General features: G+C 43.6%; 2 protein-coding genes across 3 annotated transcripts in view; one reads left to right on the top strand and one right to left on the bottom strand.

The window, feature by feature from the left end:
* Positions 1 to 16,582, top strand: part of hspa12a (heat shock protein 12A) — a 30,276-nt gene extending 13,694 nt beyond the window's left edge. The window contains exons 4-12 of one of the 2 annotated variants that reach the window (XM_076166363.1): positions 1,199 to 1,385; positions 2,085 to 2,189; positions 2,328 to 2,444; positions 5,598 to 5,769; positions 8,735 to 8,821; positions 9,697 to 9,801; positions 9,894 to 10,152; positions 11,791 to 11,894; positions 12,271 to 16,582. In XM_076166363.1, the coding sequence (XP_076022478.1) occupies positions 1,199 to 1,385; positions 2,085 to 2,189; positions 2,328 to 2,444; positions 5,598 to 5,769; positions 8,735 to 8,821; positions 9,697 to 9,801; positions 9,894 to 10,152; positions 11,791 to 11,894; positions 12,271 to 12,902 (1,768 nt within the window). In that variant the 3' untranslated portion in view covers positions 12,903 to 16,582. The remainder of the gene's footprint in view (positions 1 to 1,198; positions 1,386 to 2,084; positions 2,190 to 2,327; positions 2,445 to 5,597; positions 5,770 to 8,734; positions 8,822 to 9,696; positions 9,802 to 9,893; positions 10,153 to 11,790; positions 11,895 to 12,270) is intronic. The other variant, XM_076166355.1, reaches the window with a different exon arrangement.
* Positions 16,583 to 21,440: 4,858 nt separating this feature from the next.
* On the bottom strand, positions 21,441 to 27,358 carry LOC143012390 (inactive pancreatic lipase-related protein 1-like). Its single transcript, XM_076165491.1, has 12 exons — positions 27,304 to 27,358; positions 26,997 to 27,148; positions 26,783 to 26,902; positions 26,239 to 26,373; positions 25,551 to 25,659; positions 25,290 to 25,409; positions 25,046 to 25,162; positions 23,410 to 23,528; positions 22,386 to 22,509; positions 22,166 to 22,280; positions 21,913 to 22,080; positions 21,441 to 21,504 (listed from the first exon to the last, which is right to left on the bottom strand). Exons 1-12 carry the CDS (start codon positions 27,356 to 27,358, stop codon positions 21,441 to 21,443), a joined length of 1,398 nt encoding a protein of 465 aa, XP_076021606.1.
* Between the last annotated feature and the right edge of the window lie 346 nt (positions 27,359 to 27,704).

The following is a 27,704-nucleotide window of genomic DNA, read 5'->3' as shown; positions in this document are numbered from 1 at the left end:
CGCAGGCTTTTTGTTGTTGCCGTGCACTCCAAACTAAAGATTCTGCGTCTCTGTCAGCACTTTATATCTAACAAGTAAGCCTTTTTCCATTCGCACTTGAGTCATCATTTGCATCCAAATGTGCCTCAGGTGATATTTCTTTCTCTTTCCAACATTGTGTTTTTCTGCTCTGGTTTCATCTTGTTGCTTACAGTTGCGTTAATCCTCTGCTTTTCTCCTGAGATGTGTTTGTATCGTGTAAACATGATGTCACCGGGCATCTCAGTGACCTCCTTTTTAACCCGCAGGGCTGGTTTGTCAATGATGGTTTGAGATTTTTGTTTTTCCCAAATATCAAATATAATGATGCAACACAGCTACAGAACACAAAATAAACATTATATATTTGGGGGATTTATTGTTCAGTGATTACAAGGCTAGGCTTCTTTTTGTACTAAATCAGAGCCTTATGTGATTTCTGTGAGCAAAGATATTCACTGTGACATTGCAAACTAAGAAAAGGGCTTACAGAAACACACACACACACACACACACACACACACACACACACACACACTGTTCCAGCAGAAGTCTCAGGGAGGAAGATGTTTTGTCTCGGAAGAAACTAAACAACCATGACTGCTTAACAAAGATGCTGCCAAAATCAATAAGAAGAAAATATTTTGTGGATTACAGATTCAAAACAAAAACATCCCACCGTGTTTTCGTGTGCACTAAGAGCTGTTGTATCCATTAGTTTCCAAATCCGCCCAATTTAGGTCCACTTCACATCAGGAGTTCTTAGTGAGATGACTTTAATCCCATCATGCACTTTTCCCAAGGAACGTTTGCCCTAATAATAGCTGACCCGCTTTTGTCTAGAAATACACCGGCCACTCAATTAACCTGGTAGCTGAGATCTTCTGAGATCACTGAGTAACTGCTTTGTGAAAATATTTAACCAATTTCATGATTTTTTTTTAAATGCCCATACTGAAAAATTGAGGTCATAGTTTAAAATCATTTCCATTCCAGGTCACTTTGCCTGTAGATTTATACATAAATGCATTTTCATTTGTGTCACTCAAATAACTGACATGTGCATTTGTTGATATTTACATTTTGTATTTGATTAATGCAAAAGAAGAAACGCACGACTTCACACTGATATGAGCTGATATTTGCGTGAGAGCTTACTGGCCTTTTATCTGCCACCCAGACGCTGGGAGGGCGGGGACCCCGGTGTGTCCAATCAGAAGACTCCCACCACCATCTTGCTGACCCCAGACAGGAAGTTCCACAGTTTCGGCTACGCGGCCCGCGACTTCTACCACGACCTGGACCCCAGCGAGTCCAAACAGTGGCTCTACCTGGAGAAATTCAAAATGAAGCTCCACACCACTGCAGTAAGGACACACACACACACACGCAAACGGTGTGCACGCAAAGCACTCCATCTTCACGGCCTCACATTGTTTAATCTGTGACGTAATGCGTCGCAGCATGGCGAGCCTGCGCTGATACTGCAGCACACTGCTGCTCTCTGTTCTGAGCCAAGTGGCAGACATCTAACAATGGCTGTTGTCTCTTGGTCTTTTTTTATTGCCCATAATTCACTTCTACGACATGGTCTGGATGGTGCTATTACTCTCAGCAGCACGCCTGTGTTCCAGAAACATCAGCACAGGTTTAACCACATGGTACTCTGCTGATACTGCTCTTAAATAAATGTTAATAAATGTTAATGTTGTCTACTTCCTATTTATATAAATTCTCTTGGATAGCTCTCCACTCTATTTCAGGGCTCACACACACAGAGACAGACAACTCAGTCATACTACCATTCCGCTCACATAAGGAAGAAATCAAGAGGGAAAAGGAAAAAATGATCAGATCCCATTACAATCTGTCTGGATTAGATTGTGGTATTTGTTGTGCAGCACAGTAAAGTATGGTCTGATTGCAGTGCCATAGGAAAGGTCAAGGTATCATAAAAACATTATAATTCCATCTTCAGAGGACCATGAACACCTTAATATAACACATGTCTTTGATGTTGTGCAGTGTGTGTGAGGTGACTTCTCTGTCTTCTGTCCTGCTATCAGAATCTGTCCACTGAGACAGACCTCCAGGCAGCCAATGGGAAGAGGGTGAAGGCTCTGGATATCTTCGCCTATGCACTGGCCTTCTTTAAAGAGCAGGCACTAAAGGTAAAGCAGTACTTCCTCCACACAGATATATTTATACAGTATATAGAGTTTTGGTAGAGAACGTTCATGCACCGCTGATTAAGGTTTTACTCATTTGTCACCTTTGCTGTGTATTGCTGTGTGTGTGTCACCCTGTAGGAGCTTAGCGACCAGACAGCCGGTGACTTTGACAACAACGATGTCAGATGGGTGATCACCGTGCCGGCCATTTGGAAGATGCCCGCCAAGCAGTTCATGAGGGAAGCTGCGTATAAGGTGAGAAGACTCACTTTCTCACGCTCACACACGTTTGTTTCTGAGCCGCTTAAACCATGTTTGAACTGTGTGTTTGAGCTCCTAGAGGCTGCTACTGTCATTACACCCCAGTACTTCATAATGCTTGATGGAAAGACCGACATACTGATGACTTAGCTGTTTTTTGGAGTTTGTCCTGAGTGTGTTGCGACACTAAAGGCCATTTCATTCTAACAAACTGGTTTACCCTCTTAGCAGAATTAATGTGCTCAGCAATTTTTTTAACTATGGCCTTTTGTGCATCAAAACGTCATTTGTGTTTATGTTGGAACCAAAGGAATACTCGTGACTGATATTACTTTTTTATATGGGGGAGGAGGGAGGGAGAGAGAGAGAGAGAGAGAGAGAGAGAGAGAGAAAGTGAGAGAGAGAGCAAAGGGATGCTCAGAACTGCAGTGCCAAGCAGTAATCGGCCTCACAGCAATACGTGACTGGCATACTTGTGAGCACACACACACACACACACAGATACGCTCACACACACACCCAACCTTCAGGCAGCGGTAGAGGACAGGTAGAGGGAGGCAGACAATCATCTTTTAAGAGAAACAAAGTGACAGAGAGACAATAAGGAAGGAGGAAGGAAGGGGATCTGCAGATGCAGATATGCTTTAGTAATCCTTCACAAGAAGTGCTGCTAACTTTAGAGCTAACATATAAACACATGTTAATAAATGTGATTAAGTTCATGTATTGTTTAGTGACACTTTTATTTGCTGGATTGAACAAACATTATAATTACCCAATCAGTAAGTGCCTGTTATAAAGAAATTTAGGCAAACACGTCTTTTAAAAGCCCAGGATGACAAAGTGTAATTCAATCATGCAGAAAGATATACAGTAGTTTGATCAATGGTCGCTGGATGTGTGTGTGTGCCAAATCCCATTCATCTTGGAGCCGCATCATTAAATCCAATCAGGTGGGTGTTTGGAGGAAACTTTGACATATTAAAAGGACAAGCTGTCATTGTGTTAGTCCGTGATTAACATGCGGACAATAATAAAGTGAATACACACAGAACAACATGAGCAGATCCCCCATCGCTGTGAGAAGCCTCAGATTTACACTTTAACACGTGATACGCTTCAATGGAGGGTGTGGTGTGTGTGTGTGTTTGTGTGTGTGTGTGTGTGTGTGTGTGTGACTGCGTTTTGGTCATTTGGGTGTGGCTGCCTGCCTCACTGCAGAGGCTGGAGGAAGAGAGAGTAGAGACAGAGAGCAGATGTGACGGGGAGGGGGGCCAGTGTGTGTGTGTGTGTGTGTGTGTCCGTGCATGTATGTCAGCAATGTGATTTTCCTTGGGGTGGGGATTTCATTATGTTTGACTTGAAGATCTTAGCAGAACTTTTAGGTAGAATACATCCTGACACTGAATTCTTGAGTTTTTTTGAAAGAATGTTTCTGTTTCAATGAATATGACTAACTACTACTAAACTTACTACTCCGTAATCTAACATTGGACATCAAGGACCTTTTGTTATTGTAATCTTAAAATTTGAAGGTTAACTTCATAAATTCTCTATGTTTCTAATGAGTTGATGAACTATTTTGTGTGATTGTGTACAAGCAAGTTGACCCAGAGCAAATTTGACTGACACACCTTTGCACCACATTAGAACAACTTTGCATCGCCTCCCCCTTTCCCTCCTTTTTAAATTTCCATAGTTTTGAATGAAATCAGCCACAAATAGATTAAAGGAAAGCCGAGCAGAAGCTAAAGATTGTATTTAAATGGGCCCGAACCGTCTTGCGTTTGTGTGAGTGAAAGGCAGAGATCGTTATACAAATGTCCTCTAACAGTGACGTGAGCCAAACATTAATGCGTTCTGTTGTTTTTGGAAATGCCTCAGTAGATCCAAAGCAAGCTGATCCACAGAAAGCTTTGAAATATAAATACATGTATAGTTTAATACTATAAAAAGATCTATGAATGTAATACATCTACTTGCTTTTTTCAGCAAGAAATGTCAGTTTTTGTTTCAATGCATCCTCATTCTCAGTCCAACGTGCTTTTTGCCCATAAATATGATATAATGTAATGTTATTCTGTCCATTCACAGCTTTTATTAGCCAATCAGATAGAGGATTATATTTTGTCAGTTTCCTTAATGAATAATACACCAATAGATATCAGTGCATGGTGTCTGACTCTAGACTATCAAGTGCCAGTTTGGTTTGTGTCCAGTTGTGGAAACACATGCTTTGAAAGGGGACACATTAATGAATGTAACTAACAGAGCTCTAACCATGCACTAACCCGGCATGTAAGAGCAGCTACAATGCTGATTTGGTTGCAGTTTTGATGGATATTTCAAGACACTTTGAGACACTTTTGTCTTGGCTTGTTGGGCGTATGCAGAGGTCTCAGACTAGCCATGTTTCTGTCAGAGAGCGTAAGTGACAAAATGGAATCTAGATGATGGCAGAAAGAGAAAGAGAGAGAGAATGAGGGCTTTTATTTGGTCTGGTCAGCACGGAGGCAGAGGATGAGCTGACGGAGGGGGAGGAGAGAGAGAGAGAGAGAAAGAGATGCTCGGTGCCTGCAGTGACTCAGCAGCAGGGAGTGTGTGTGGATCCTTCTGATCTCAGGTGGGCGTAAGCACTCCTCTTCCTCTTCCTCCTCTTCTGATCACATTATCTTTTGGTTCCCCAGGCGCCATGTCAAAAACCGCAGCTCTCTTTTCTTTATCCCTTTTTGTAGTAACATTTGTTTGCAATTCTATTTTATGAGAACCTGATTCACAACATGAAACCTGCTTTAATAATGGCCGTCTACAGAAACTGATACAAAGTTAAAAAAATATGTGTTAATATCTCTTAAATCAGTTTGAGTGTATTTATAGCAGCTGTCATTTCCTTTCTGTTGTCCTGTCCAGCCTCCTATGAGCCGTTGAAGATGTAGTAATGTTGAATTGTGGCCTGTGTCTTTAATGGCAGCTTTCTTCACGCTTGTCTGTGGTTCTTGTCATATATTATTAAATCTTAGTGGTGAGGAGAAGACTGAACTCTGACTGAACTGCACTTCTTCCTAATGGTCAAAATCAGCTGAAAATGTTCTTAGGACTTTGAGTTTCTTCTGACCAAATGTCCCGGTGTGTTGTGTCCTTGCTTAGTCCGGTCTAGTGTCCCGCGAATATCCGGAGCAGCTGATCATCGCCTTGGAGCCGGAGGCGGCCTCCATATATTGCCGTAAGCTCCGCCTCCATCAGATGGTGGACCTGGGCACCCACAACACTCAAAATGGCTTCAGCCCCACTGAAAACGCAGCAGCGGGGATGACCCAAGGTAAGTCCAGTCCGCTTCCCCACTACAGACCAGTTTCTAGGTCAAATACCGCCACGATTCCTTTCTGACCCTCATTTTCCATTGATGACTAACCAAGCACAACACTGCACTGATGAAGAGATTAATTAAGAGATTAAGCCAACTACAGGACTGACAGTGTCTAGTCTGCAAAGTGATGATATTTAATGAGTTGTTATAAGTGTATACTGTGGTTAGCCATTTTAAAGGGGTAGTCAAGCTTATTTGTCTTGTTGAGCATCGTATTGAGCACGTGAAACATCTGTATAAGAGCTTTTGTTGCTGTGTTAAGTCACGGAAACTGACCTCTATGACATCACAAGGGGGTCAAATGAACTTCATCTGGTTAATCGTTTCATTAAGCATCTCATTCATCAGTGGCTTTTGCTTCTTTTTCACGGGCGCTTGCACATTCACCCTCACATTCTATGCTTTGTGCAAGTGTATCGCTGAATTTGACGTCATATCCAAAGACGATCTTACTTCATCAGACCTGTGGCCTCCAAAAAGTTGGAGAAGTTTATTGCGTTATTAGCGGCCATAACATTGTCAGATTTAACTTTTTTGGAAACCCCAAAGTGTTGGCAAAGCAGAAACAAAGAAAAGGATTTGTTCCAAAGCCAAACCAGCATGTGAAGCAGCAAACAGCAAATACCCATCTCACTATTTTCCTTTTGAAATCTCACTTTTCTAACTGCTGCTCTTCTTCACTCGTAGCTGAGTGTACCAATTACTGCCATGCAAAAGACAGATTTAATGTGTTCCTCATCAACGATCACCAGTAAATGGCATCGGAGGACGACTCATATTCATCGTATTAAGGTCAAATGTAAGCAGAGGGATCTCCACGCCGAGGCACCAAGTATTGGCTTTCATTAATCCAAAGCAGACAGTTGTGTAAACAGAAGTATAACATTGCCTACTATTATTTCCATTTGGTAAATTTTCGATTCGGTCCCTGGAACGTTGAATCAAGGTGCTTGAAGGTGAGTCCCGGAAAAAAGCACTTTTACACGAGCGGGCTCCCACAGACGCCACACACGTAACAGAGAACGCCACTCACATCTGAGTCACTGTAATGACGCACAGCTCAATAAGTGCATCTCTCCCCTTTGTGAATAAAAGTATCTGACAGTTTATCATTATTCTCCCCCCTGCTTTATCTTTAGCTGTTAATGGTTCAAAAACAGGAAACGGTGTCTGGTCTCTTTTCACAGAGCAGGGAGACGTAAATGTAAAGAGCTTTCACAGGAAAACACTTTTACATTTGGCTGGCGAAGACTCATAATGGCTACAGGCTGGAATCAGAAGAAGAAGAAACATGAGGGTAATTCAAGATGTGGGGAGGGGAGGGGGCCTTGGTTTGGACCCTTCGCTTCCTGAATAGCAGGAACACACAAAGAGGCATTAAAGCCTGAAATTCACATGTGAATTTACAGTCGTGTGCTTTGATAAACTCAAAGGCTTCTTGGGGCAACTAAGCTTTATTTCTTTCAGCATTTAGAGCATTAAGCCACAGCCAAACTGTGAAAGCTGTGATGATGACATTCTCTCAGACGGGGTCGGGTTGTTCATTATTGCATGGCGAGTTCACTAAAATTCGTTCCTTCTGTAGCTGGAGAAGCTTTTGAGTCGGCAAAAGAATCTGGTCAATCGCATTAGGAGAAACTATCCAATAGGTTTTGTTTTACTGTTTAAGAAAATGTCTGGTTTGGCCTTGCAGACGTGAGATGAAAGCACACACGCACGCACACACACACACACACACACACGAACACACACACACACACCAGTAATTGCTCCCTTTCATGTTCCCTGTCCAGCTTCAGGCAGTGTAAGTCCTTTTAAAGCAAATGTCATTATGCTGTCTGTCCTCACCTCACACACGACGATGACTTAACACGTTTTTGAGAGAATTTATTAATAATAATGATAAGAATGTACCAAGATGATGGTATAAGTAAATCCTGCTAAGAACTTTAGGCCCGTTTAAGTGAAGAAGTCTTCATTCTTACTGCTTCCATCTGACATTTATACGATTCTGTACAAAAATGTGTCAAACATTTCCTATCACACAATCATTATACAGCATTTTACTTTAAATTAAAGTTCCTTTTCTACATTTATTTGAAATTGTTGGAGTGATTTTACGTAATCCTAATCACAGACCTTTCTCATGACCTCTGTGAGGCTGACGAGAGGCGGAAAGTCATCTTTCCTCCCCTGTATTGTTTCCTCTTTGTAGGAGGAAACGTCCAGCCGACACTCACGTCTGTTTCCCTGCTTGCACACACTGAAATGTAGGCGCATGTCATCAGGTCAGATATCTAGCTGAGAACAAATGGAGACTGTGTGTGTGAGTTATTTCAACTATAGTTGACTGCGGTTTCTGAAAGAACAAGTTAAAAGGACGCCTGATTTCAGTGATACTAAAGTGTGATAAAGCAATACATGAATCTGTATTTGGAATTCACTTCTGACTGGAACTGTGACAGGTGTGGTTCCTGATGAATGATTGGACGAGCAGCGAACGACACCTGTTCATGTTTATCACACAAACACTCTTGGAATCTTGATGTTCTGTTTCACAAACCGGCACTTTCTCTGCACTTTCACTCTTGATTGGATGGATGGATCCGTCTGTTGGTGGGTTGTTGGCTGCGATCGAAGCTCCGGCTGCTTCGGTGGCGTCGCAATGTTGTGTAAAATCAGCCTTTCTTGAGAATAAACTGGGATTTGATGTTTCTTCAGGACTCTAGAAGAAACAAATTTGACTAAGTCGCTTCGCAGTGTTGATACAGTGTCATGTGTGTGTGTGTGCACCGCATCCAGGAGCTGTCAGCCTGCCGCTTGCCTTCACACACAAAATGACCCACACTGCTTCACACAGCAGCGCTTCAGCACTTCATCACACTCACAACAACATTCTCTCTCTGTTAACAACCAGCTAAGGATCATGTCCGACGCAACCGGCAGAGCCGCACCTTTTTGGTGGAAAATGTCGTAGGGGAGCTTTGGTCGGAGCTGGAAGAAGGTAGAGTTTCCCCTCTGTTCCCTTTCCCTCTTCCTCTAAGGTAATTGCTCTTGCTGTTTCCTGTGCCCCCGACTGTCCTACTAAATTAGTTTTAGATGAGTTCATGTCCACCTTGGCATTCCCTTTTAATTTCATAGCCAAGTTGCATTAAAGTAATCCCCACATGAGAAACTATTATTAGAGAATAAAACGTAAGATAGATTGACTGACAAAGTGTTGTTAACTTGTGCGCTTAGTGTGAATTTACAATCTACAGAACGGTTAAGATTTTTGTGCTACTTTCATCAAAACTCTGTTCTTGGACAATTTGGATTTACACAAAATAGCCCATTCCTTTAAAAGAGATGATGTAATATCATTTTATTAACAAATTCATACATCCAAATGACAAAATGAGCTTGTATTTATATCCATAATTAACTAATACAAATGTCATTCCTACAGGATGAATGGAACATTTCACCTGTGTGACCTCACCTTATGTTCTAATATACAAATCGATAACTGGATGTTCTGATAACGTCATCCTGTGAAGGCGTTTACCTACACAACGGGCTAGACACTTAAAATAGTGGACAGTTGACAGAAATGTAAAGCGCTGTCATCATCTCAACTCTGCCAGAACTAATTCTGATCTGCTGAACCCTACTGCTTTATCGCATCACTCTTCTGTCTTTACTTTGCTGAACTTCGCCAATTAAACTGCAGCCGTAGAGCATCTAGAGCAGCGTCACCTCTCTGACCTGGTTACAGAGGTCGTTTTCTTTTGTTGCCGTTTGGTTTCGTAGATTGAGGAATGTCGTCAGATACATTTTAGATGCCATGTGCCCGAGTTCTCTGCATGTTGTGTTTAAATCTTTGTGTCATTGTAATAGGTGACCGTTATGTTGTGGTGGACTGCGGTGGTGGGACAGTGGACCTGACAGTCCATCAGATCCGTCTCCCAGAGGGACATCTGAAGGAGCTCTACAAAGCGTCAGGTAGGGCCACATCACACCACACGAGAAACCAGATTTCCCTCTTACAGCGCTTCGTCTTTTAATTCCCAACCACAATCTGTCCCTCTCTCCAGGCGGCCCCTACGGCTCCATCGGGATCGACTTTGAATTCGAGAAGCTCCTGTGTAGGATCTTTGGCCAGGATTTCATCGACCAGTTTAAGATCAAGAGGCCGGCGGCGTGGGTGGACCTGATGATTGCCTTCGAGTCACGGAAGAGGGCGGCAGCCCCCGACAGGACCAACCCGCTCAACATCAACCTGCCTTTCTCCTTCATCGACTACTACAAGAAGTTCAGGGGCCACAGTGTGGAACACGCTCTGCGCAAGAGCAAGTGAGTACATCCACAAGACCGAAGGAGTTAAAGTGTTTGTGCTGTATTTGAGTAGGTGTCTGTTGTTGTCTGTGTCTGGGACGAAACGACACACATGGAGGCAGTCTCAAAAGATCCATTCAGTTGTGATCAAATGTATTTCCGCCCCCAGACATGGATGCCTTGGAGTCTAGTTTTAATGGCTCCTTCTCATGTCTGCGTGGGTCTTCATATTCCTGCCTCTAACGACACTTGGAAGACGTTTTTACAGCTGAAACTGGAGCCTCCGGTTTCCCCCCTAGGCTCCTTTGATCCAGACTGGCAGTGCTTTGTCTCTTAAATTGTGCGGCCAGAAAGCATCAGAAGGGACCAGGGAGAAATGAGCAAGCACACACTTACATGCACACACTGCACATTAATGACACACTTGGGATCGTAGCAAATGGGACTATGGAACCCTTTCAGGATTCGTCATCAGACAGACAGATGGCAGCACTTTGAGAGACGCACTGCAGGCCTCAGGAGATCTGGCCTGAGGATCTGCAGTGTGTGAGAAGCAGAGCACCAAAAATCTGTTGCTTACATCACCTGCTGACGTATCGTTTCTGATCTTCAAGCTGGAAAACAAAGCAGCTGTACTGGAACGCTGTTAGTTTTTGTTGAATATCCACTAAAATCACTTTCTGAATACATTTTAGGCTTGAAGCTAAATAATACTTCATTCACACCCGATTTCCATTAATACCTCCTGTACTGACAGATGTTGTGGTTCATGTTTAAACTCTGCAGAGGTTTGCTTTCAATGTGGTTCAGACGTTTTGACAGGTGGCGAGTCGTAAATGTTTACCGATTCATCACATTCATCTGATATGCCTGCCTAGATGTCCAACCGTGTGTGAGTGTGTGTTCAAACTTAACACTGGCAGTTGTTCAGGCTTTGATCCAGAGCTCGGTTGCTCTCCTGCCGCTCCTTCGCTTAGCGGCGGACACAGACAGAGGTGCAAAGAGGAATGTGAACTCTTCTTCCTCTTTTCACACGTACAGGCCACCCGCCCAGTCGCAGTACCGTGCGGGTGCGCCCTGGCTTTGTCCCCGATCAGAAAACGAGGGAACACAGGCGACACCGAGCGCCCTCACGGAAACGCCTGAAAAGAGCTTTTCACAGCTTTGAGACCAGAAAGCTTTTTGCGTCCTTCTAATGGACACAGGAGAATAGAGTTTATCCTCCTTTACCAGGCAAACGCCCCCTCTGTATGTCTGTGAGTGGAGTTTTCCAAAATGAAGTCTGTAATCTTGCTTGGGAATCGTGTTTGCACCGACTGTCCAGGAAACGTTTGACTGCAGGCTCATGTCAGATATGAAGAGAGTCGAAACAAAGCAACTGCGTCTGCAAAATGTCTGCTTCCCTGCTCAGCAGCGCCACATGTTGATAACATAAACATATTTATAGGAAGCAGATAGTCTTACTTAAAGATAAAAGACTTCCGGAACAAAACAGCATATTTTAATCCTCCTCTCCTCTCCTCTCCTCTCCTCTCCTCTCCTCTTCCCTTCCCTCCTCTCCTCTCCTCTCCTCTCCTCTCCTCTCCTCTCCTCTCCTCTCCTCTCCCCTTCCCTTCCCTTCCCTTCCCTTCCCTCCTCTCCTCTCCTCTCCTCCAGTGTGGACTTTGTGAAATGGTCGTCCCAAGGAATGCTGAGGATGAGCCCCGATGCCATGAACGCCCTCTTCAAGCCCACCATAGACCACATCATCCAGCACCTCAGTACGCTGCCTTATTTTGCTTAAAATATTAGATTGATTATAAATATTAGAACAGCTACATTCAGTTTAATCTGGTGGAAAGTGTTCCAGGCTGAATGTGATTGTTCTGCAGGAGTTTTGGTTCCTTGCTAAAAAAAAAGCCAACCAACATAATTCATGATAGGAAAGTAGGTCACGTTACTCTAACATGAACTGATGGAAAACGTGATGCTTAAGTTTCCAATAAGCTTTGCCTGAAGTCCTGAACATTTTGATTTCACGTCCAGGATAGATGGAAAGAAGCAAAAGTGTTTATGAGAAAGTAATTCCTTCTGCTTCTGCCTCTTTGTGCAGCAGTGAGTCGTCTCGTTCCTTCATGTTTCCTTTCTCTCTTCCAGCCGATCTGTTTGAGAAGCCAGAAGTGAGCGACATTAAGTTCCTATTCCTAGTTGGAGGCTTCGCCGAGTCGCCTCTTCTGCAGCACGCCGTCCAGAACATGCTGCAGGGCCGCAGCCGCATCATCATCCCCCACGACGTGGGCCTCACCATCCTGAAAGGCGCTGTGCTGTTCGGCCTGGACCCCAGCGTCATCAAGGTGCGCCGCGCTCCGCTCACGTACGGCGTGGGCGTCCTGAACCGCTACGTGGAAGGCAAGCACCCGCCGGAGAAGCTGCTGGTGAAGGACGGCACGCGCTGGTGCACCGATGTCTTCGACACCTTCATTGCGGCAGACCAGTCGGTGGCCCTGGGCGAGCTGGTGAAGCGCAGCTACACGCCGGCCAAGCCGTCCCAGCAGGTCATCGTCATCCACGTCTACTGCTCCGAGAGGGAACGCGTGGGGTTCATCAGCGAGCCAGGCGTCCGGAAGTGTGGGACGCTCCGCTTGGACGTGAGCGGAACGGAAAGCACGGCGGCGCGGCGCGAAATCCAGACTCTCATGCAGTTTGGAGACACGGAGATCCGCGCCATGGCGGTGGACGTGGCTACTGCTCGCACCGTCAAAGCTAGTATTGACTTCTTAAGCCATTAGAGAGGGAGGGAGGTGTTAGGGAGCCGCAGAGAGAATGCTCACACCCACAATCACACACACACACACATACGCGCACACACTCTCACACCCACATGCACATACACACCCAAACTTAGCTGGGGATATTTACTGGAATGTGATTGTGGCTCGGTCGCTCTCAGTGTTACATGAGTTCTACGAAAGCGTGAAACTTAAACCAAACAGCTGACTTTTCACTGTACTATCCACGTTATGACTAAGCAACGAGAAAATAACAAAAACAAAGTTTCGACAGGTTCTGGTCCTCAGTGTGTTTCGGTTCAGACATCTTTGTTTAGTTGCCGCGGTGCTTCAGCGTTTAGACGCAGCCATATCCCCCCTGTTCGTCCCCTTAAACCGTCACACACACACGTACACAAAGACTTGATATTGACTTGAGATGGATCGCTTCTATACCTTTGGGCTTCCGTACACGACGCTCAAAGTCATGGCAACGCTCATCGTCTGTGTGACGCTCGATCACCTCATCGGCGCCATCTAATCTACATTTATGTCTGAGATAGGCATTCGTAATACATCCTCACACGATTCCGTTAATGGTTTGTGATCGAATTACACAGCAGGTGGTCGTATATCATTGATGGCGCTGATTACAGCAGCGTCTGGCTCCCCGGTGTGTTAGACTGTGCAACACAAAACGTCGATAAAAGCATAGGAAAGATTGCACGTTAACGAAAGATTGCACGTTAACGTTTTTTTATTTGCTTTGTCTTAAAGATACACCACGTAAAATATTTACAGCTCCACTTCACCACAGTTCTGCATGATTCAGCCCATAGAGGTGAAAAAACGAAAATGACATCAGCAAGAAATGTGAGAAAACGGTTAAGAAGATGGTTTGAATGTAGAATCCCTCATAATGAAATTTGGACGGTGATTCTTCTCCCTGTAATGGCCTAACACACACACACAAGTAAAGGCCCAAATTCACTCACAAGGGCTGAACGTCTTTATACTATTACTATACTTAAAACCTTCATCTGCCCCTCAGCTCAACATTCACCCACATACGAGTCCAAGAATGTGAAACGTCTCCTAACAAAGCAGAGTGACCCAATCGGAAAAAAGCAAAAGCATATAGCCATCAAATGTGCGTAACTGTTGCCTTTTGTCTTTGCGCTTTTGATTGCAGGTGCTTTTATTGTGAAAAACAAACAAACGCGGCGGCCGGTTGAGACGAGGAAAACAACGAAAAAGTGTTTATTTCTGTAAATACAGTATTTAAATATTGTACAGATTTTTTTAGCGTTAATTCAGCAGCTTTAGAGCCAAGTGTGTGTGCGAGTGTGCGTGTGTATGTATGTGTGTGCGCGCGCGCGTGTGCTTTCATATGGTTAATTTCTCTTACCAGCCATTGAATGTGAGGCTTGACTGCGATATTCATTTGAAGCGAGTGATTAGCTGTTTCCTTTGCTTCGCCGTCACAATAGAAACTTGAATACCTCCGTCTTTAAAACGCATTTAAGCGAACGCGTCCGTCCACTGCGGTTTAGTTCTGGAACGGTAGTGAGGTTGTGTGTCGTTGGAACTTCAGCAGTAGGCGGCGCCATTTTAAAATATCCATTTTCTCCAGGCCAAGTTTCCTCTCCATTGAGTTTGAGGTATTTGATTCTGCACATTTCCAGGTTATTTCGAGAGGTTTAAGTTTGAAGAACTTAATCAAGAGTGCCTAGTTTGTATAAAATGTGATGTCAAAAATCCATCCAATGCATTAAGAGAATCCAGCTGGAGCTCTCACATCCACATGTTTAAGCTTTAGAAGTCGGCGTGACGTCAGACGTAATCACTGAGCGTCACACTGAGGGTGGACGGTTGATCCGCATCACGACATCGCTCCACTTCCCACATGTGCATCCCAACATCTGTAGGCAGGATGGGAGTCGCAGTCGCCTGAGTTGAAAGGGTTAAAACACTGTGAGTCCACGTCTTAAAGCCCTCTGCTGGTAGCCAGGAGGCATTGCAACAACACCGGTAGATCAGGCCCGAGCACATGTTGGATATAACAGATTCCAGATGTGAAAAATAGGCCACAGTGTCTCACAGAAGATAATCAATCCTTTTTATGGAATCTTAGTGGTTTATTGTGAATATGACACCCAACTCTTATTTTATCAAAGGGGAAACTTTCCAGCACGGCGCATGCCTGGCCACGCCCCCAAACCGGTGACGACACAGACGTTGCTTTCTGTGATTGGCCAGTTGCAGAACACCTGCTGTGACGTCATGTGTCCAGGTGTGGCAGTTTGGCGATGTCTGCTACAATTAGGGAGTCTCAGTTACACCGACACAACACAGGGTGGCAGTGTGTGTTTACAAGCTGATGATAGCAGAGGAAGACAAGAATCATTCCATAAAGGGAAACATATCACACTGATACATACTGGAACAAGTATACAGTTAGGTCATATTCTTAGAGTCTTACTTTAACTTGGAGATTCAAGGCCAAATCACCATGGAGGAATTTGGTGTTGATCCATCATTTGATGCTGTGATTTTTTATTTTTTGTTGTTTCTTTGTTTGTAAATCTTACTTGTCGGCCCTTCTAAGCTACTTTTAAAGCCATTTTTTCTTGAATGCGTTCCTTTTATTTGAACTGTGAAGCAAGGCTCGTCTCGCTTTTTTAGCGTCACTGTACAAAAAACCCGCTGCAGCTTTCAGCGCCCTCTGCTGGCCCCCACCACTCTGCTCGCAATGCACGTTTCGCATGAGTCACATAGGAATGACAAAACAACAAAAGTTTGACTGCTAATTGCACTCAAAACCCCCGAGTTTCCTCGAGTTTCCTGGAGGAAATCCGGTCCTTTTTCCGCTCTGGACTGCGTGAAACGTAGACTCAAGACTCACTGGGCTTTCGTTTAAATGATCCTATTGCATTCTGAGCTGATGATGTTGATGTAATGCTCATCACTGACATGAGCCAATAACGACAATAATATCTCTCCTGTACTGATAACTAACCTAACCTTTCATTTACGTATGCCAACCCTGTACACACCACGGGTGAACATTGACTGAAAGGACTTAACAAAATTGTGTTTTCTGTCATTGTCAGTTAGAAAAATTTAAATGTATTTTGTGCGACCTTAATGAAGTATTACACGATGCACAGGATACTCTTATGTAGTGGCTTTATACTCAGAAGCTATGATTAAAAACCTATATGAAGACGCGTAGCTGACATTAGCTTTCTACTTTCAGTGTGTGAGGCAGCGGTTTGACATTTCGGCCGAGATGTCGAGCGAAAGCTTAAAATCCCGAGCAGTCTGAGGTGAATATGGGTGGATGTGATGTGAGGCAGCAGTTTAGCCAGCTTGTATTATGAAGAAGTACCTGCTTCACTCTTTATCTAGAATACACAGTAGTTCAGAACATGGACACTTTGCAGCCAAAATGATTGAGCTTGTAGTATTGTTCGTCTCAGCCACCCTGGAACTTGTCACAAATTAAACACTGTTCTTTTTGGTCCTTTTGTTGATAACGCAAAGGTGTCTTATTTTTGTGTTTTATTTGTTTTTAAACCAAGTTATGCATTGAGCTAAGTAAGTGTCTCGTTCTCTTGCAGTTTTCACACAATAAACTGTGTGTTCTTCGATCAATGCCAGGATTTCACTGTCAGACTGTCACCAATAAAGTGTACGTGTATTTCAAAGAATATTTTTTTGTCTTAACTTAATTTATTTATGGAGTCTCAGAAGCTTCCATGTGAATATGAGATCACGCCAAGAGCAGAAAGTCATCTGGACCACTGATTCTCTTTTAGGTTGGATGGCAGAGACTTTGTGAAGCAACACTGCCCCCAAGCGGAATTAATATGAAAGTCATACAAGGGGTTTGATTCAGCCAAGTGACACAAACAAAACAAAAGCAGTTTTTTTTTTAAAAAAGAAAAGAGGACTCTCACATTATTACACAAATTATAATTATATACTTAAGAATATAAAAAAAATTGGAATTGAATTTGTACAAGATAAGAGACTTGTGCACTTAGTTAAGATCATTATCTTCTCATCTTTCTTATAGATTATTATTATACTTCTATAATTAGAGTGTGTGTGTGTGTGTGTGTGTGTGTGTCTAAATACAATGAGCACCATTCCTCCAATCTTCTTGCCAAACTTACAAAAAACATAGGGGTCCGACATTTACACAAGACGCCTTTCATTTCATTTACATAAAATTAGCAGTTTTATTTTTTATTTACATTACCAAATGATAGTGGCGTGAGACATGAATGAAACCAGCCTAGTGCTCCTTATTATGACATCATTAACTGTGGCATCATAAATGACGTGAGCTTGTGAATGATGTCACAGTCGTCAAAGGCATAATGTATGATGTCACAGTTGACGTGCACTAATTTGAGGACTCTAAAGTGAAAAACAAGCCCCACCGACCGTCACTGTCAGCGAACTAGAATACAGAATGACAGAGAATGAATCTTAACAAACATAACCAAACATTAATGCTACTTCATGTCCAACATGAGGCCGGGGTGAAGGGGGTGAAACATCGAGGAGAAGATGTTGAGCAGCCAGCAAAGCATTCATTAGAGGCCATGAGGTAAGCACCCAAAGGCTCTAGTTCCTACAATATGGAGGGTGATAGATTGATAGTAACAGAAAAATAGATTTTATTGATACTCATTAAAAGTGTAGCCTTTATATTCTGCGTTAAAAAAAACAACTAATATTTTGAAGGGTCAAGTGGCGTTTATAAGGAAGTAGGTCGGCTGCACTGTCAAAAATAACAAACTAACACAATATTTCAGTTTCCTTGTACAAAGCTGAATATAATGTGAACTATTATTGGGTCTTTGTTACTGTTTGTTAACGGCAACAGTTGTAAATTTAAATTACTTTTAAATGTTAAATACATCGAGATAACGTTTGTTGTGGTTTGACACTATATAAATAAAGTTTCATTGAAATTGAAAGACCTATTTTGACAAAAGTGCTGTAAAGAGTGTCGTTCTGCCCAGAAACTGGTGAGTAAAAGTCAAGTTAAGTCAAGTAAAAAGTTAAATGAAATGGCTTAAAGTAATTTAATGTGTTAAATGTTTGACGTCTCCAGCAAGCCAAGCAAGCCAAGCAAGCTAAGCAAGCTAATAAGCTAAACACAAGCAGGTGTGTGGTGTAAGAAGGTTGTGTGTAGGAGTTTCAGCAGCTGTTTAAAGACATTATTTCCCTGTATGTCACTAAACTAATACACTTGTAACATTTTGACCAAATGCACTAACTTACAACCAAGAAGTTTGTACATTTTTATCATATTTAACCTGAATTCTTGACGGCAGCTCCTCAATTTGACAGCATTTGACTAAGTTGAGGCCAGAAAGTTCAAATACATCATGAAATAGGAGCTTTATGTGTTTAATGGAAGTCTTTATCTTATATAGGAAAGAGGTGGAAGTCTCGGGGGCCAAATTAGATGATTTATTGACAATTTAAAGGTTGATTTACTGCTTCACTGCATCTAAAAATAAATCATTCAAACTGTGATACTGTGAAATAGTGTTTTGAACAAATTCACATCTTTGTCCTGAAGCCAAACGCCCCCACCGGTGATTCACCCGGTGCAATATGAAACTAAACACAGGCACTTAATTCACTAACCAGAATACATTTAGGCAGCGAGTGTGTTATTCTTACAGAAGTGGTGTTGGAGAGCCACTCAACCCCTAGCAGGGCAAGTTTGCTTTAACGTGAGAGTGTGTGTGTGTGAGGGAGAGACACTGCGGGCCACGTGAGAGTTGGACATTTGCGACCATTTCCCTCAAATAGCTTTGAAGTAGAGTCGTTGCTACGGCAATCTGGAGGGACCCAAACTGTCCAAGTGGGCCCCCTTTAGCTGTGGCTCTGCTGCCCTCCCACGTGCGCGCACACACACAGACTCTCTCCTCCATTTTAATGCTTTATATAGAGCCGACCAATGAAATCATGTAGTTTTTACATTTGTGATCTATTTAATTGTATTTTTCTGGATGAATATTATAGAATACTAATTATCTGCTATTGTTGACAGTGTCCCATATTTATGATGCAATATGATATTTATGATATATACGATGTTTCTAGCTACATATTGATTTCCTGCCAACTTCAAAACAAAATGAATCCCCATTTTTACAATCACATTTGGGATGAAAACCCAGCTGAAGATGCATTATTTCCTCCAAATTTAAGCGAAATCAAACTGCATTTCTTGTACTTTGGTACAGTCTTTCCTGTCTGTTATGAAAATTTAGAAATACTTTGAAGGAAACAGGAAATGACGAGCGACCGTCACCTGCGAAAACCTTCATTTCATCTTCTTCAAGAGAGTGAAACTGCATTTAAAAGACAAAAACCTCCTCCGGTCTGAACCATCTGCCTCTATTCTCCTTCCTGTCTGTTCAGTATAATAAACTCTATTGTCAGCTCTCCCTTTAGTACTGAAACATTTTTATTGTTAAGGTCAAATTATTACCCAAATGGTTTGATGGTGGAGGTCAAACAAGTTGATCTATTCATCAGCTGACAGCTTCAGGCAGGCGCTGAACAAATGAAATCCTTCCGACGCTTTGACGTTAGACGTTTCCGCTCCAGACGCCATTGTATTTCGCACTATTGTGTTGTAGAAATCTTGACTTTGTTGGTCAAGTTTGAGTGAAATATCACTAAAAGCTGCTGCTTTCTCGTACGTCTGAGTTGTTCCCGTCCTCTTAATGACTATGATACGATCAGGCGAAGGGCCAGGGGTTAACTTTGTTGTGCAAGCATTCCCCAGGGAGCTATTTTCCTCTTGCCACCTCCATCTATGTGCAAGTATACGGCACTAATTCATGACCTGTCTGTAAATGCTTTGTGTGTAACAATGCCACCCCCGAAGCTACTGGCTTAAAGATCAGAAGGGAAGCGCTGTCATTTGTAAATTCCCTCTGACAAACACACATAATTACAGGAATTAGCCTGCTATTTTGTCATTAGCCTTCACTTTCAATGAGCCAATAATGAAAAAAGAAACGAGTCGGAGACAAAGACGGATGTCTTTAGAGGATTTCAAGACACTTTTCTCCCCCCACCTCTTAGCCCACACATTCAATCTGCTGTTTTATTAATATTATTAATGTAGTGGAGTGTGAAGCTTTGAAGACGGCGACTTTTTTTTTCCTTCTTCTCCCCCTTTCTGATTGGCATTGTGTGAGCGCTGATGGCTCGGCGCAGGAGAAGTCAGAGTGATTTCAAACGCACTTTGTTAGTGCCATGATGAAAATGGCAGCTCGCCTTTTTAAAGCCGTATATTTGCGAGCGTGATTACAGGGTGTGTATTCAAATAAATGAAGCCAAAACAATGACACACAATCAGGACTTCATAAGCCTGCAAAAGGCCACGGACAGATTAATAAGAGCTTTGCAGAGAGGGGCACACACACTCACACACACACACACATTGCTTGTTGGAATTACAGATATATGTGACACATTAGACAAGATTCTGTCCACGGCCATTTTGTATCCAAATGAGGGAGAGAAAGCAAAGATCTCACCATATAATTTAGTGTTGATTTGTGTTTGCACAAATTGAGCCTGATGTCTTTCACCCTTAATAAGGGTAATATTTACCCTCCTCTTCGCCTGACAGGGCTTGGCAGCCACGAACAATTGGCTTTGTGAAGATAAAGACAAAGACAAAGGACATTAACAGTCGGACATGCGAAGTATCCGTGATGCTGTTGAACCCAGCAAAGTCACAGTAAAGTAATGGGGCGGCGGTTAATAGCCGGGACGTTGTCAGGGACGACTGCTGGAGCTGTGAATCCTCAATTTACTAGAGGGACAGATTAACTGACGAATTAAGGATGAAAGGTTGCATGTAGACGCGTTCCCCCCCATTTCTGTTACTGCACCCACTAGCACCCTCATATCCACACATGTCCTCTCCTCACGTTTCACAACTGAGAAGCCGAACAAAACCAGCAAAAATCAGTGTTTAACGCAGCAATATGCAACATTATCTAAGTAAACATAACACAAAAGTAGGTTATGTTGCACAAATTCAAATCTAAATCCCTCATTTGCTTGTTTTTCCTGTGGTAGGGAGACATTTTGAAGGTAGGAGAGATGATTGATAGGTGGGACGGTGTCCAGCTGAGGGGATGTAGGACTCTCGCCTCAAGGGCAACATTTGCAGATTGCACCTTTCTGTTTTGTTCTGCTAATCTCTCAGGTCATCTGCAGGGACGGTAGTTCAAACTTTGTTATATTCACATTCAGCGTCACATCCTCTTCCCTTTCATTTCTAATCTTTCTCTTTGTTAACCGACTTCACGGTTTGATCCGCTCCAGTCCGGCCCTTTCATCCTGCTCACTTCATTGTGCAGCCGTCCTGTAAATGCTGCAACATCCTGCGCGCCGGCACAAAGGATCATATGAAAGAGAGACTCGGGGAGGGCGTTCAAATGCAAAAATCTTTATTTAAAATGCCCCCGGGGGACATTTAGGATTTTGGCAAGCAAAGCTTTAGCAGGGTGGCACAGTCTGGAGCGCGTTCTCTGCCACGTTCTGTGATGCACAGAATTGATACCTGTGATGGGGAAGAGAGACAAGAGATGAGGCACGGAACAAGAGAATCCAGACGGGTGTGAGGTTCTTGTGGAGTATCAATTAAAATTAAATAATCAGTCACTTATTATCCAACAAAGTATCAATTTTCAAAGCTTTGCAAATGTGTTCTCCTCTTCCTCTCCTGCCCACTTGGTCATCACTGAGCTCTCTTGTTACTGCCACCCCAACCACACACCTCCATGCTTCCCTCACAGGACTGCTGCCCTCTAGTGGCCACATCTAGTCACACAGTATATGAGCATGACAGGCAGCAGCAGTCCTTGATAATAAGACTTGTTTCCAAATTTAAGACGGATTTTAATCAAGTCGGCTGCTCTTTTATTACACATGTTGTAAAGATCAAAGCTTACAAGAAAGACAAACTTACATCTTCTTGTCCTTTCCTCTCTGCACGTCGACCTTGGTCGCGCCGTACTTTGGCACCATGGGGTTAAAGATGTGGTTGTTCCACCTGAACGTCACTGCGGTCACCTCACCCACATCCACCTCAGCATCCAGGAGCGTCTCATACAGCCTTCCTGGAACCATTGTGCCTCTACAATGAAAGAGGACGTCAGAAGTCAGATGAGGAAATGTAAGGAAGCATTTAGAATCGGTTCATACGCTGGTGATGCTCTTACACGTAGAGTGTGTGCTCCTTGGTGGTTTCTCTGTCCCCAGCCAGTGCCACATACATGAAGCCCGGGTTAGGCCAGGCGGGACCGTCCAATAACAGCGATACTTTGTAGGTGTAACCTAGAAATGAAAAGGAAGTGATACAATTTCACCATATCATAACAAGACTCAGTTTGTAGTCCTGTTATCGTCCTGCTTTTATTCTGGTGGGGACAGGGTACTCACGGCCAAATGGCTCTGAATTTCCTGTATTGAGGAAATAATTCATCTTGGAATCAGACACGCCGGCCCTGTCAGCTTGGTGACCCATCAGAGGACACTTGCCGTCAGCACATGGGAAGCACTTTCCCTGTGAAGACAAGGACACGGTGAGGTGTGAGGAACAAGATCACCCTGCCAGAGAGCGTAAGAGGAAGCTGCTGTGAAAAAAGCAGATTAGAGTTTATTTACAGCCGCTCACATGTGTTTACAGGGACGTTTAAACAAATCTATCATCCGGAATCCAACGTAGGGGTGCACCTTTACCTTATCCGACTGTGAAAACTGGGTTAAAGGTGATAAGTCCTTAGATTTAACCTTACATATTGCGAACATAAATAGAAAGGTTGACAATGTTGCCGGTTTTAATCTATTGTGTGGGAACCGAATGGGTTTGCGGCTGCTGGAAATACGCTAGAGAGCGTTTACGAGGTGAACGACAAGGAGGTGCTGCCATCTCTTAACAGGGACATAGTCATATGAGGTCATGCACGACGCTCCTCACGCCTCCTTTGATCTGGACATGTGTCCAACGCGGGGATAAACTGTCATTAACACCAACAGCTGCAGACACAAGCCCTCCCCACGGAAGACACGGGGGAAGCCCGTTCATGTCACCCACCATTGCCGCAGCAAAAATCAAATCTCGCCCAATCCGCTTCTAAAACCAAAGAAATGGTTCACAGCCGTATCAGTGTCCCGCCGCCGCGACAGGTGGCGGCTCCAAGTCCACTCAGAGACGGTGCAGAGACAGTACAGGCTCACTCTACTCCAGCCTAAGTTGGAGATACAAGGCCTTTCTGGATAGTGGAGTATAGCACGGAATGGAAATACTCTAGTGAAGTACTTCTATAGAGTTGCATTCTAGAGGACATGTTATTTCCACCTCTGCCATAGTAAAAGTGAATCTCTATAGTCACAGGTTGCGTTCTTGGGTCGGCGCCTTCAAGTGTGGAGCTTTAAGGCTCTTAGCTGAAAATCAAAGACTTACAGCGGCAAAAGTCTCCATGTCCTGGCAGGCGAATCCCACAAAGCCGTAAGGTTTAATCAAGCTCTCGCTGTAGTACTTGTAGGATCGGACGTGGTTACAGGAGTCAAACTTGGCGGTACCTGGAGAAGAAAGAGAAGGTTGTGACAATGAAGTGGGACAAACGTGTTGTTTAAAAGAGGAAGATGGAGGGTAAAAGTAAAGTTGGGAGGAATGAGAGGAAAGAGATGCGAACGCAGATTAGAGGCTTGAATTTCACCCAGTTCAGTATGACCTCATGACCTCCTGATGAAGCTTTTGCCATCAGGCTCATCAGAGTAGTGAGAGTTAAGAGTTTTGTCACCTTTTTTCACAGAATAGTTTTCAATATTGGCACTAAATATTGGAGTTAGTTTTGTAGACAGCTTTCAGAGTTTGTCTGTTGGTAAATGAGGTCAAGTTAAGAAGACAGCACATGACTAATAAGGAGACCTGGGGACCCTTGCATACACACAGAGAGAGAGAGAGAGAGAGACCTAGAGACATAGTTGGAGAGCGACAGACACAGAAAAAGAGGTCACGGCTTCTGTTGTTTTCTCAAACTCCAGGCACTCGGAGACCTCCAGCTATGCGAGACCCCCGCCACCCCCCCCAACCCCGGCTCCCACTCTCCCTCTCTTATCTATAAGATCAAAAGTGGGCAGATTCAGCTGTGCCAGCAAAGCGCCCCCCTCCCCTGCCGCTCAAACCCAGGCATGGTACTAATGCTGCCACTTGAGCCTTGAGCTACTCAGCGGCGCATTTCAAAAGGAGGGCGTCGTCAGCCATTTTAGAAGTATTTGCCCAGATAGGTTCAATACGCCTGGGGTTTCTTTGCAATTTTTCCATTGGGACGACTCCAATATTCCGGGGGGGGGTCGCTCCGCATTGTAAGTCTCGTGGCTGAGAAAATAGGATGCATGAGTCATTGTGTTATGTATGGGAAGAGTGGCTGCGCTGAAGCTCTGTAATCTTGAGAACTTCTGGACCTTTATTGTGCGCCGCATGTCAGAGTGTCAAATTAAAGGTCAGATCTCCCTCTTGTAGGTTTATGGATATGTTTATTTTTCGCTGCTTTGAATGCCTGCTAAGTTAAGACATTTAGAAGAAAACTATCACTGTCACAGGACGGAGATAGTGCGGATTAAAAATAACCGTCCTGGGCATAATGGCAAGGTGGGATTTTGACCAATCAGAGAAGACGACGAATACAAAGAAGTCTCAGCTTTTATTTTGAAAGAGTGGATATTATTTGATCCTCTTTTAGGTCCTAAAAATTAAATTGAAGTATATCATCGCGAGTATAAGTAATTTCTACAGTACAAATACCAACAATTTGATGTTCATCGCTTCTCATTTGTGAAGTTTGATAACTATTGTCTTATTTTGTAGATTGAATACCTGTTAGGTTTTTGGCTGTAGGCCAGACAAACCAAGCAATTTCAAGAGGTCACTTTGCTTTCCGGGATTTATGTAGGGATGATGGAATGGGATGGTAGACTGGATCATTAGTTAGTAAATCCTAATACGCTTACTGATAATGATCAAATTTGATACAGATAACATGCATGCATATCATTTAAATATGATCTGTCTAATAATAAAATGTGATTTGTCTCACCCTCCCAGATGGCGTCCAGGCTGGAGGGTTTGCCTTTGTTGGCGGTGCAGCCGGTCATCACCTCTCCTCCGTTGGGGTAGAAATCCATGTGACCCACAGACTTGGACATTCCCAGACCTGAGAAGATGGAAACAGGAGCCACTGGTTGTTCAAAGTAATTGACTCAGTTGATTTACTTTCCATTATCTTCCTGCCCGACTGCAATTGTAAAGCTGTTCTGTTGGTTTTCAACAGTGCACCGTACCGAGCTTGGAGTTGAAAGGGGACGCATCGGTGTGAATCACATCCACGAAGGTTGCGTCGCTCTTGTCCAGATGCACCTGGGGCTCAGTGTCCTGGAAGTAGGGCTCAATCGGGTCCAATCCTGAGCAGGAAACGGCAAAGGTATGAAATGTGGATGATCATTACTATTATAAGGGCAGCAGCAATATCAAAAACTTCAAATCGTAGTTTCATATACACTCAGACCAGCACAGTAGGAGTGTAGTTGAGCTCTCTGGCCCACCTGTGATGCGTGCCAGGCCGCTGATCTTCTGGCCGACGCCTCCAGCGACGTGAGCTCCAAGGCTGTGCCCAATAAGGTGGAACTTATCGGCCTTCTGCCTGTATTTGCTCTGAGTCATGTAAAACACACGAAAACATTAGACGATGCCACGTCACGCTATCACACAACATGCTGCAGTGTCCTTCAACCTTCTTGTGTGTGTGTGTGTGTGTGTGTGTGTGTGTGTGTGTGTGTGTGTGTGTGTGTGTGTGTGTGTGTGTGTGTGTGTGTGTGTGTGTGTGTGTGTGTGTGTGTGTGTGTGTGTGTGTGTGTGTGTGTGTGTGTGTGTGTGTGTGTGTGAATATCCTATTAACTTCCAGTTGTGCTCAGCTGTGTCATTTTTGGTTTGTTTTTTGTCTTGCATGATTCAAACGGGTTAACATTTTTATAAGCAATGTTATATCATTTCTTCATTCTAGAGACTGTTTAGGATTGTAGGAGATTCACGTTTACATTAGGTACACCTGGAAAACACCTTGTCTTTGTTATTGTTGTGTCCCTAGTTAGCAGTATAGTGTTTAGTATGGCTGTACTCGACCCAAATACTAGTAAGTTAATACAGATGTCCTTGTTTGTGTATGGTTGAGAAAGCAAACGCATTTGCCTAGTTTGCCTCAGCCTGTGGAAAATGTGCCGTTTTGGCATTTACCATGAGAAACTTGGTCATGAACACCACCTGGGCATCCACCACACGGCCGTTATTGGCAGCCTGGGCAAACTTAGTGCTCACGCCTTTCTTCCACTCCACGGCAATGCAGTTGACATTCTGCCACATGATCATCACCTAGACACAGCAACCAAAATGGCAGATTTAGTCAACACACAGTTAAGACCTTTTTAGGATCCAGGATTCAAGACCTTGTGTTTATACGCTGAAGGTAAAAGCAGTCTGAAGGTACAGTAGGTACTGTAGCAAGGACTCACTTATCCCACAAAACTAACTGGAACAGATTTAATGACTTCTCTGGGATCAGTTAATATTTTTCAGCCCCTAAGGGAACATGGGATTTTCTTACAACCTGTGACACAAAACAAGAGAGCGCTTCATTTATAAGCCAGAGCTGAATTCCAACACATGCTGAATTACATCTTCACTGACTGGTTCTATTGCTTTCATACAAAGTGTATAATACACTTTAAACCCTGTGATGAAGCTGTCATTGCGGGTTCCTCTCAGCTTGTATAATTCGTACCTTGCACATGTCCTGTGGCCAGTCCTCGTCTCCTTTCTCCAAATAGCCGGGGATGATGAATCGCGTCGCTCTCTGTCCGTTGTAGTTTGAGGACGTAATGGTTTTGTCGGGCTTTATCTCCTGTGGGTTTCAGTAGAATACAGCTATGAAAATGTATCCACTCTTATCCCCTTTTGGGATACACAGCTGCTAACGATGGAGTCGAGAGTCTTGCCTGGTAGTGACGGTTCTTCTGGGTGAAAAGGAGGAAGCGGGTGCCAATATCGTCAGGGCTCCAGGGCAGGAGGGCAACGGGTCTCTGGGCAGTGGCCCCCCAGGGAGGCAAGTCATCAAAGCAGCCCAGGTCATCAAAACAGACCTCGGCAGCTGTTGACATGAAGGAAACGTCAATAAGACAAATTCCCAAAGGCATTTTCAAACATATACATCCTCTACTTTCACAACAATGCACGTTTATTTAAATGTAAACTGATGAATTCACGTGTACCCAAAGTTTGGAGCTCATAAGGAAACCTTCTCACCGTATGCTGCGCCAATGAGGCCGCAGAGCAATGCCAAACTCCAAATCTGCGTCATCTATCCAACATAAAGTTTAGGTTTTTAGAATTTCTGCTTGTAAGGAGAGCGAAAAAGACACAACAAAACGTTTCTCTGTCTACTCACCCTGCTGCTCTGTAATACCGTATGTCTCCACCGCTCTTATATACCCTGGACAGATGCCCCTTTGCCCTCGTGTGAGTGGGAAATCAGCAGGTGACAGACAAATGTACCAGACTGAGAAGAAATATGTCACTTATTAGTATATACTGTTCTTCATCCTATAGATGCAGTATATGACATCGTCGTGTTCTGTTCAAAATTTGATCAGACGTGTGACCCTGGCAAACATGTTTATCTCTTCAGATGCTGCGACGTTATCTCA

Source organism: Genypterus blacodes, unplaced genomic scaffold (assembly GCF_046128005.1).
Source record: "Genypterus blacodes isolate CSIRO-AG114 ecotype Tasmania unplaced genomic scaffold, CSIRO-AGI_Gbla_v1 ptg000012l_1, whole genome shotgun sequence".
Lineage (NCBI taxonomy): Eukaryota > Metazoa > Chordata > Actinopteri > Ophidiiformes > Ophidiidae > Genypterus > Genypterus blacodes.
The sequence above is the reverse complement of the archived record's forward strand: the minus strand, read 5'-3'. Positions and strand labels throughout refer to the sequence as shown.